General features: G+C 44.7%; 1 protein-coding gene across 3 annotated transcripts in view; it reads right to left on the bottom strand.

The window, feature by feature from the left end:
• Positions 1-2605: 2605 nt before the first annotated feature.
• NUP214 (nucleoporin 214) overlaps positions 2606-10989 on the bottom strand; it is a 39136-nt gene continuing 30752 nt past the window's right edge. For all 3 annotated transcript variants that reach the window (XM_040649366.2, XM_040649367.2, XM_015279738.4), the window contains 5 exons: positions 9293-9442; positions 7580-7751; positions 4365-4507; positions 3540-3564; positions 2606-2825 (listed from right to left, as the gene is read on the bottom strand). In XM_040649366.2, coding sequence (XP_040505300.1) covers positions 2792-2825; positions 3540-3564; positions 4365-4507; positions 7580-7751; positions 9293-9442 — 524 coding nt within the window. In that variant the 3' untranslated portion in view covers positions 2606-2791. The remainder of the gene's footprint in view (positions 2826-3539; positions 3565-4364; positions 4508-7579; positions 7752-9292; positions 9443-10989) is intronic.

Below are 10989 nucleotides of genomic sequence, written 5' to 3'. Positions count from 1 at the left end.
AAGGACAGGACACATGAAAACTAAGACGGGATGAACAAAATGTCACTGCAGCCCATGGGGCTGCTCCGGCAGGGACACGTACAGGGGGTGACAGGAGATGGGCTGTCACTCACGGGCACAGAGCAGCACCAGAAAAGCACCTGCCCCATCCTCATCACCTCCCCTATCACTGAAATGGGAAGTAAAAAAAAAAGGGGGGGGGACAGAATGATAATGATAAGCCTTCCAACAGTTGTTATCACTTCTCTGAAGACCAATGGGCACGGACAACGCAAGTAACAAATAAGGGCTCCAGGCCCACGCTCGGTCCTTGGTTTTCTCACCAGCTCTGTCAGGCTGGGAGCTGATTTGTCACAGCTTCGTTCTTTGGTGGACATCTGTCCACATGCTGGACAGAGGCCACACGCTCACTGGGCACCCAGCACAGCTGACAGCCTGCAGCAGCTCCTGGCAGCCACCAGCAGAGCAGGGCGCACACCCTCCAAGCCCTTGAGTCATCTGGTAAGAATGCAGGCTTTGAGAAGTTGACTTTGCTACGCTTTGTGCATGTTCCTGTAGGCTCACGGTCACGATCAGCCTCTCAGTGCTGCTCAGCTCCTCCAGCAGCTGCTATGGAAACCAGGAGCAGCACCCATTCCCCAAGGGCAGGCGGTTCAGGGGTTGGCTTGTTTCAGCCACGATTTTGGAAGCACTGCAAGAGAGCAACTCGTGTGCTCGACCAGCATCTGTAGTCATTAGCAGAGCCTCTCTCTCGCAAAGGGAAGAAGAGTTAAGCAGTCAGCAAGCAGCACAGCAGGGACAACCCCCAACTGCTCCCATCATTCCAAAAAAGAAACTTGAAATGGCTCACCGTGCCAACAGCGCATTCTTACCCAGCCGGTCTTCTCCATAGCAAGAGGTCTGCTGGCTATCTGGGGGAGCACAGCTGATACGGCCCTGTGAGGAGGTGTCGCATGCCACAGCCATGCAAGATTAACACAAGAATTTAAGGTCAGTCATTCAGGCCAGCTGCTATTTATAAAGAGGAAGGAAAACAGAACAGCAGTATCACCTCCAGGCCTTAGGAAACGTGTGGTTGATGCATGGGGAGGGCACGCTTCGAGCCCTCCTGCTTTTCCTTCCATTCTCCAAACCAGCACACCTCTCAGAAAATGTTCTCAGTTCTGGCACTGTGACCCCAGGGCTGTCAGTGCCCACACTCTTCCATTAGCAGGGAAGGTTAAAAACAAAACCATCCCAGCAGCGCTGCCTCTAATACAACACCCAGCATGCCCGTGCTCAGAAATCCAGGCTACACGTGAAAGCCTTACAGCCTACAGGCTTGGAAAGTCTCTTCTCATCTAAATATAAGCCCTCCCTGTGCACGATATTCACTGCATTTCAGTGGTCTTCCTTTCCAAAGGGAACCCAACTCACAGCATGCCCGGATGCAGACGAAGGACACTTGGCACAGCTGGGACAGGAGTCAGACTGAACACCAACATTTTAGGTCGGCTTGAGAAAGAATGACTTCTTCAGGAGCTGCTGATAAGTGTAAGTATTTGGTTTATAACATTGGATGTGAAAACAAGCAATTACCAACTATTTACAAGTCCAAAAAGGGAATGCCCACTTGCCAACCGGACCCAAAAAATGACACTTGCTATCATATTGTGTGCTATTCAGAAAATGAAACTTTAGAATGTTTCTGCTGAAAATAGAAAAAGCAGAAGTACCCCAAAACGTCCTATTAGGACCAACAAGATAAACCCATCCAATCTGCATGTATTCCAGTAATACATAAGCCATCCATTCTCTCAAATGCCTTTTTCACAGTGCAACAAAAACCCATTACATCATTTAGAGGTTTTGTGGAGGTCAGATGCATCAAATAGAAAAAGCATTTGTCCAGAATGCCTTCGGGGCATTCTTTATAGCATTTGCTCTGTATGTTCAAGTACAAACATATGAGAATTTCACAAACGTTACTGACTGAATCCAAGAGCTACAGGGGAGCAGTACAATCTCATACATGTTAGAAAACAACAACACAGAGCTGACAGTGGAAACCAGCAGCCAAAGCCACGAGCTGCAGAATCACTGATGCCTCTGGATGGAGGTCACACTTCTCCTTCAAGGTCCACAAGTTTTCCCTATAACCCGAGTTCCAATTTCTGAGTTCAGTCAAATTTAGAGGAAGGTAAAAATAAGAAAGCTTTTACTTCCCACCTCTTTGCTGAATGTTACTGCCATGGGAACGTGCTCTGCACGCTGCCAGTTTCTTCCCAGATAATTTCCTATTTCTCTGCTAAGCCTCTGGCTCACACATGACTCAGATTTAGCACTTCAGTGAGATAAGCATGCGCCCCATCCTATACTTAAAATTAGCAGGGCAAGCTTCAGCTCCTTCTTAAGAGCCAAGGATAATCAACCATTTACTTCAATGAAAAACACGCTGGTTTGTATCAAAACCAACTTGAGCTACTTACTCCCTTGTCTGGGCATAGGGAAGGACAACGGAAAGCAAAGCTAACAGTAAGCTATGAGCACAGGGCTGGCAATCACACCTTACACGTGTTTGTTTCTTCACGATCCAGGGAGATAAGCCCTTCCAACACAAGTAGTATAAAGACAGATAAAATTGTTTAATACAGAGCAAGGACAGTTGCTGCATAAAAATAAGGATATTTAAGGGAAAAAAAAAAGTCTGACATTTTGTATTTAAATGAAAAGCTGTTTGGATATTGATCACACAGGTGACTCATGAACGTAGGAGCTGCAGCACAGTTCTCCAGGAGAGCTCAGGATGTTCTCAGCTTCTCCATCCGCTAAATCCAGAGGAAGATCTGTGGAGCAGAAAGAAAAAAAAAGAACACAGCAGTGAGTGCTGGAATTTCCCTCAGGCAGAATTAATTTAGCAGATCTGATCTCAAAGAGACTTCCAGAATCCTGAGCATCAGAAGCTTATTATGGGAACGTACTGATATTTCCAGCATCTTTTACTTGACACTGCATCAATACATACTGCTAGATATAATTGTGCTCATTCTAAAGCTTACCATCCAGAGAGAGAAACGTTCTACTCGATAGGGAAACAAAGTTTAAGAGTCTTGCTAAAAGTAATCCATCAAGTCAGTGACAGAGTGGATCACAGCGTTAACCTCAGTTTTCACTTCAGTTCTTCAGCTGTAAATCACCATCTCAATTCAGCCGGAAAGGAACTGATTTATTTCACACCCTCTTTCAATCTGACAAATGGAGTAGATGCCAGATTCACACGCACAGCTTGAGCACACACATCGTGCGCTCGAGATGTGGAGGGATGAGGCCGGGGATGAGTGTGACCTAACTGAAAACCCTCTCCTCTGTGAACGATTTACCTCACTGGAAAGCACACACTCAGAGCACAGACTATTAGCCCGGTGCAGTGACATTCAAAAGGAAATCAGAACTCGTATGTTACTGCTGCTTTCAACACTTGTTCTTGTACACCACTCAACTGTTTTATTCTGGTTCTGTTTGTACTCTTAATGAGGAGTTAGACACGAGGTGGTACTTACGTGTTAGTTGATCCAAAACCAAACCCTGAAAGAAATGCAAACAGAAAAATCATGGTTAGAAGTGAATGCTTAAGATGCATAGTACGTGTTCCCTCCCGCACACCGATAGAGAAACACTTCTTTCCTGCCTTAGGCCAGGGAAAGCGATGCCCAAACAATGGAAGTCAAATCTCCATCTAGAAGAAAAGTGACTTGGCTCAGCTCCTGGGAGGGCTGTGCTTTCACTGCGAATCTGTTAGCTTCATTCATTAGCAGCAACTGCATACAATGAGGCTGCTTCATTCACCTCCCCATGAAAATAAGAGGGCTGCTTTCTGAGGATGGAGTCTGTGCTTAATGCAAGCCAGCGGTGGCAGGCCACCAATTAATGTATGTGTGTTCTTTCAAAGGCTCTGTTCTCTGCCCTGTGTAAATCACTGCAGCTTCACCAAGCTTCACCAGGTAAAAAACCTGGCTGTTGGTGCTCTAGCTCAATTTGGCAGTGCATATTCTTTGCTTGCGTACAGCTACCCATGCACATGGCACTGGTATTCATTGCTTCTCAGTATTTTCATTTGAAAAGAACAACTCCACACGAAGGGGTGAAAAGCAATGATCAGGTGAAGTATAAAGAAGAAGAGCAATTTATTCACATGCAAAGCAGCAAGTGATGGAATCATGAGATTAAGTCATATTAATCTCTGCAGCTGACTTCTCCAGACCACAGTGCCTATATAGAAGGACCATGCTCAATTTTTAACGGGGAGCTGAGGAAGCACAGCTGAGTTCCGGGGAAACCTGGAGACATAGGACCTGTTAGGCTTGTTATAGTTGAGCTTCTCCTACCTCCTCCAACTGTCCCGAAAGCAGAGAATCCACTGTTCTGTGTGCCAAAACCAGTACCCTGCTGTGACAGCGATCCAAACGTCGGGGTATTCTGATTTGCTAGCGTGCTAAATGATGCTGTGTTGTTACTGGTACCACCAAACCTGCAGTTTAAAAGAGACAATTTGTGTTTGCAAGTTCATTCTCACTCATAGTGGAAGTTTGTCCCCATAACGAAAACAGTGCACTCCTTAAACAAGGATCCATCAGTAGAGTGAGACCACTGGATACAAATAATTGTTCATTCTGGAAATAGATTTCCTTGATTTGGGAAGGACTGATGCACGTAGGAACGTCTGCTCAGCCCCCATCCCTAACGTCCACATGGCAGATGGGCAAATATGTTCATACTTACACAAAGAGCATTTTCAAGTGCTTGGCAATGCTAACACCAGCCTTTGAACGGAAGACCTTAACTCACCCTCTGAGTAGCATTCACCCTTAAAGCTCAAAAAGTACAGCACTGTTGTATTTCACAACCAGGGCAGCAAACAGCAATTTTCTCCGGGTTACTCTTGGCCAGGGCATAAAGCAGAGCCCAGGTGCACAACTGAGGCTCCCAGCTTTCAGACAGTACCTTACCCACTGCCACGCAAACGGCCTGCAGACTTCCCAGATCCTTTCTCTCCCCAGCCCATTTGGAAGCTGCAGTTCTTCCCTGAGGATCTGCACCTACCTGACAATTCCCCACCACACCTTTGGATTACTTCCCTAACTGCTTTTGGAAACTGAAATAAGAAACACATTTTTATATATGGAAATTGATCTCCTTTCTCCACCCACTCCATCCAACCAAGCATTGTAGAGCTATCAGCATGACACGCTAATGAGACCATAATATGCATTATGGTTCTCTACCCCCCACGTACACTTCTTCCAAACCTTAATGCTAGAGGAGCACTCAAACAGAAGCTTCAGGCGTTTCTCCCTTAAACCAGGCAAAATACAGACACAAAATATTCAGATGACAAGCGCTGCTAAGAATCTGCAAGCACACAGTGCTGCTAACACCAACCCAGTACCAGCCCTCCCCTGAGCAGGCTGCCAGCTACGTTGAATAGCGTTCCAGCTTTGCAAGGCTGTGCTTCAAATGCACTCTTGTCATTTCTGACTTAAAATACGAAGCGACAGCGCATTAACCCACCTCTCCATCCATCCAGATCTAGCAGAGAATAGGAAAAAGGAAAAAGAAAAGCAACAAAAATATCAAAACACGTCTCTCCAGATAAAGGACAGTCCTTGCAGCAGTGTGACAAGCAATTCACCTGCTAAAGGACATCACCTCTCCTAGCATACACAGTCGACTGTGCACACTGCCCCACACACTGCAGTACAACAGGGCAGTTCAATGACTTTGCAGCTTTGGCCTCATTTACCAATCCTGGGCTGGCTCCTGGCCCACCTAACTTGCAGGCAGCATCAGTTCAGAACCATAGATGTGGATTTCCCAGCAAGTGCAGGACAGGTTTTGTTGTTCTTTTAGAAAAGGAGCAAGGTGAGGATATGCCCTGCAGAACAAGAGGTTTTTACAGCACTCTGTCTCCTCAGGACTATGCCATTAAACACACAAATCATGTCTGACAGGAAGCGGTGGTGAAAACAGCGACAAGGAAGCGTGGTTCAAAGTGCTTCTTCCAGCTGCAACCACAAGAGCAAGCCTGTTGAAAAAGGCTGAGCGTCCTGCAAGCAGGAAAGCAGCTGAAGCTGTGGAGAGATTGTTTATTTATTTAACATACAGAAGACATGAGATGCAGTCATCGCCTGGGAACAACTGAAGCAAACCCATCTCGCCCAGATGTTCGGGTCTTTTGTGAAGCTCCGACATAAAACAGGATTGAGAGGCACTTGAGGTTAGTTTATGAAAGCTAAACCTTATTTGCTCACAAACAGTCGGAATTTCAGACTGTTTAAAGAAGTGTAGTGGTTTCTATTTTTGATACCTAAGTCATTCACCAAGTGATGCAGATTCTTCAGAATTGGAGGAACAATGAATCATGAATCAAGTTAGAAGGCACTGGCAAGCAACTGCACTGGAACTGTGACTTTTAAACCCCCTCCTAAAGAGGAAGGCAGAAAGGAAGTCCTGCACAGGACTAAATCACACTGAACTATCACCTTATGGCAGGACTTGTAAAGCTGCCTGGGGATTTTAAGTGCATTCAGTTCCAGTACAAAATCATGCAGCAAAGCACTGAGAGATGGAAGTGAAGAAGGTATCACTTGATTTAAGCACTGACATCCCTACGAGCACATCCTTCTAATTAAGCTATTTTTACCCTTTCCAAAGGGACTCTCCAATCTGCTGCACCAGAGTTCAGGGTGCTGCTGAAGAACCTAGCTGAGGCCTCCCACAGCTCGAGGGTGCCCTGGCAGATGGGTATCTAACCAACCTCACAGAGGAATTCACAAGTACACTGCAGGATGTTCTACATAAAGGCAGTTCATCCTGAAACCGAAGACAAACACTCATGAAATGTGTAAGCACTAAGACTAGAAAGATGACCAGTTTCTTTCTTTCACTGCAAGTTCTTCTTTCTCTAATTGGGTCAAATAAATCTGGATATAACTATAGAGTGTGCAGGTGAGTTGCTTGCAGGTGGCACAATGCTGAAGAGGTGGATTTGCTGCCCACTGCAGACATTGCTTTGCAAGGTTTGAACTTCTTTATTTGCTGAGCTAAAGCAAGAATCAAGTGCTACCCTGCTCTGGTGCCAAGCACAAGCTTAAGAGGGAAAGAAACACGCACAAAAAAGACCCCAATCAGTGTGAGATAAACACAAGTCACTCTGGGACCACAGGCTGTTACAGGTACCTCCTCCCACCCTCCAAAGGTGAGAGGACAGACTGAATTCTCATGAGTATCTCTAGCCCAAATCTCACAGGTGGATAAGGTGGCTCGACAGCGTCACAGAGATATTTGTTACTTTCCTTGCTTGGCATAAACTGTAGGTCTCCAACTGAACACAACAAGTGTGCACACAGAAAATACTCCCGTCTTCACTTACACGCACATGCAAGAGCACTCACATTCCCCATCATACATTATTTCCTCTGGGGCAAAGGCTTTCGCTTTATGCCAATTAGAGCCTTTACCCTGCTGGAGAGGTAACTAAGCACAGGAGGGGCTGTAATGCAAAGATATTACTTTCCCAAACCCTGGCCCCACATTGGCTTACCCAAATCCTCCGGCGCTGGCTGCAGCTGTACCCTCGCCGAACACTTTGCCTCCCGTCGAGCCCAGAGGGCTTGAAAAGGTTGGGGCTGAACCGAATGCTGGCACCCCTCCAAACCCAGGGGATCCCCCAAAAGTGGGAGGGCTGCCAAACACTGGAGCAGCACCGAAGCCACCTGAGCAAAACAGAGGCAAAAAAAAAAAAAGGGACAAGAATATAAAGTAAACAACAGTGAAGAAGGAAATAAAGCTACATTTCCAAGTAGACAAACTCTACAGTGGAGCATTCATCTTGTTTGTCATCTAAATAAACAAAACTCACTGCTACAAAGCTTCCAAGACTGCAGGATAATTTGTTACAAAAGAAGTGGATAAGAAAAGTGCCTGCATACACGTAAAAAACACTATCCAAATTAAGAGACTACCCACAGAAGATCACATTCTGGGCCTTCTGAACATGCAAACATGAAAACAACTCATCCTCCAGGGCTGGTAATATATCCAGGGTGGTAATATATCATTCATGCTTGCACAGTGAGGCAGGATCTCTACCTGCTTTATGTATGAAGACCAGAATCTTAACTGAGGCAGCAAGCATGCACAGTAACTAAGTTTCAGTAATCATACATACAACAGGGAACAGAGATGCTTTCATTGTTATAAAAAAAAAAGATACTGCCTTCTAGAGCTCTGAACAGACTTCTACACTATTCTATGTTCATTTACTGATATTCTTGGCCTGTTTCTAATTGAGACTGTGGAATGCAAAGGACACCTGCTCTTTTGTTTGACTAGGGCTGAGGACTGGGATAGCACCACACATTCTAATACCCTGGGTGAAATTCTAGTCCATGTCAAGGTAATGGATACTGTTTGGCTGTAAACACAAAAGGTCTGGAAAAAATAAACGCTAGCCGATCTGTGCTTAAATAATTCAGGCCTATCTCATTACCCCTAGCTCTAGGAAGTCAGAGTATTTATTGGAGGGGCTGAAGCTTTGCTAGGGATATGCTTTCTTTTGCAATTCATGTTAACAAATAGTGGAGAAAGAGAAGTGAAACATGCAGATAGTGAGTGCAGAACAAGATTGGGGAGGAAGCAGGTGACTGTAAAAAAAAAAAGAAGAGACTTAGTGAAATTCCCTATATTTGATTAAGTTAATTCAATCAATAGAACCAACAGCTCATTTCCCAAGAGAGGGAGCTGAAGCATGTCTGATATCCATGTTATGGAGGAAGCTATCCCACAGTAGAAACCTGTGCATTCATTCACATGAAGAAATGGGAACAAAAAGGGTTACAAAACCCAGACTGAAGTTTGGAATATAATTTTCCAAGGAAGCACCTACAAGAGGAAAAATCTGTTCAATTCCATAGCCTGTATTTTTCATTGTATGCTAAATAATACCAGCACTAATTCACACAGCTCTCTGCCTTTAAACCACAATGGGAACTTCTGGAATGAACCACTGAAAATGCAGTTTACTTAGTGTTTTTCTGCACAGTAGGTTGTAAATCTGTCTTGGATCCACCAGCTAAAATACACTAGGTTGTTACTTACTGCTTAAAAAGCAATGCTAGTTACACATACTGATTAATTGTTTACAGACATTTCCTGCACACACAGCAAGCTTAGTATAGATATATAAACTGCAAAATGCTCCACCAAATAGCTCACACAAATGTAAGTGTTCATAGAGAGTGGGTTAACAAAGTACCTGCTTTGGTTGGACTAGAGAACCCAAAGCCTTGAGATGCCACACTGCCACCACCAGAGCTGAAAGTGCCTGTGGGTTTCTGGTCTCCAAAAGATGAGTTGCCAAATCCAAAGGCCTTGGCTCCACTGTTCCCAAATAAGCTAGAAGAATCTGGGGAGATGAAGGTTACTTGTGAATCTCGTAACACACAACATTCTATGCCACACTTCATTGCTGGGTCAGGAGAAAAGGAAACCCCTTTTACTTCCCCAGTCCTCAAGCACAGGAAAGAGCACTCTGCAGAGATAAGCTGTTTTTCCCCATTTCTTTAGGGGTTTGTAGTTCCACCAAACCACCCTGGATCTCATGGGCCACTATGAGCACTTTATTATTGCAGTCTTAATGAATAATAGTAGGGTCATGATATTGAGATTTCTAGCACATCCCAGTGACAGATGATTTGTTTTGTTGCAGCCCACACTGCAGTCAGTAGAAGTCAGTCACTCCAGTGTGAAATCAGAGCAGCCCAATCAGCCTTTCTTGACAATGCAAATATCCATCCACCACAACTACAGACTCTCTGTTCTTATGGCCATGGACAGTATTTCTTAATGTGATTATTTGATGGTTAGAATTACAGGGACTTAGAGCAGGAGCCACACTTTGCCAGCCTCACAGAGGTGACCCAAGTTTTTGTCTTTCACGAGGCTACAGAGAATTTTAGCACCTAGTGGGCCAACGGAGAACAGCTGAAACCTTTCCCCAGTGAACCATGCATTTTATTTCATCACAAAACCCAATACTGCAATAAAGGAGGACTAAATTAACAAGGACTGACCTCAACCATTAATCTCAGTGGCTCATTAAAGAGGCAATAAAAGAAATAGATTTGCTCTCACAATGCTTTAAGTGCTACTTTCAGCCACACAGAGCTAATTCTACAGCTTTCCTTTGTTCCTCTACTTTTACTCCTTAGCTGCTGCTTCCCCACTTCATGCTTTCTAGCTGCTGGGCTCCACCCCTTCTGCTTTCCCCTTCTGTCAAATCCAATTTGCAAGTGATGAAGAAAAAAAGTTGGGCAGTCTCTATGAAACAAAAGCCACAGCTAAGAAATAGTTATCAGCAGCTTCTGTGGCATACAGATATAGATAAGGAAAGCAGATCTGCAAAAACGGTGCACGGAAGGTATGAGCGAGCCTCAAACTAATGGCTACAGCACAGGATAGCATATATGCACCTCAGCACAAATCTTAGAGTATTACCAAGACCTATTAGCCTGGTAATCTCAAGACTAATGTGTTTATAATCCAAGTCTGGCAATAAAAATAAATCTTTACATTAGTGGGCAGTGATTGATCCTTGCATTAACAGCTAATTGTTTAGAGCTTCTAAGAAAGGATTTCTAATAGACCCTTTCAAGTCCTTGTTGCAAAGGAACCTAGGGTTACCTTGCTGTATTCTTAATACTTCCCCTGCCTCCTTTTGTGAGGTTGCTTGGCTGGGCAAGAAGCAACACGTGGGAGGGTTGGTTTGGCATCTCACATGCAGATCAATTTAACTACAACACCCATGTGAAGTGATGCCTACTAGCTGGCAACCAGGGCAAAAGAAAGGCCAAGTGCTGAGCTCCTCCTCCTAAAGAAAACTAAGACGGTTTCTCTATGAGCATCACAAAAGCTGGGCAGACACCTACCACTCTGGGAGAAACCCACCCTGTT

The sequence above is a fragment of the Gallus gallus genome, chromosome 17 (genome assembly GCF_016699485.2).
Source record: "Gallus gallus isolate bGalGal1 chromosome 17, bGalGal1.mat.broiler.GRCg7b, whole genome shotgun sequence".
Taxonomy (NCBI): Eukaryota; Metazoa; Chordata; class Aves; order Galliformes; family Phasianidae; genus Gallus; species Gallus gallus.
The sequence above is the reverse complement of the archived record's forward strand: the minus strand, read 5'-3'. Positions and strand labels throughout refer to the sequence as shown.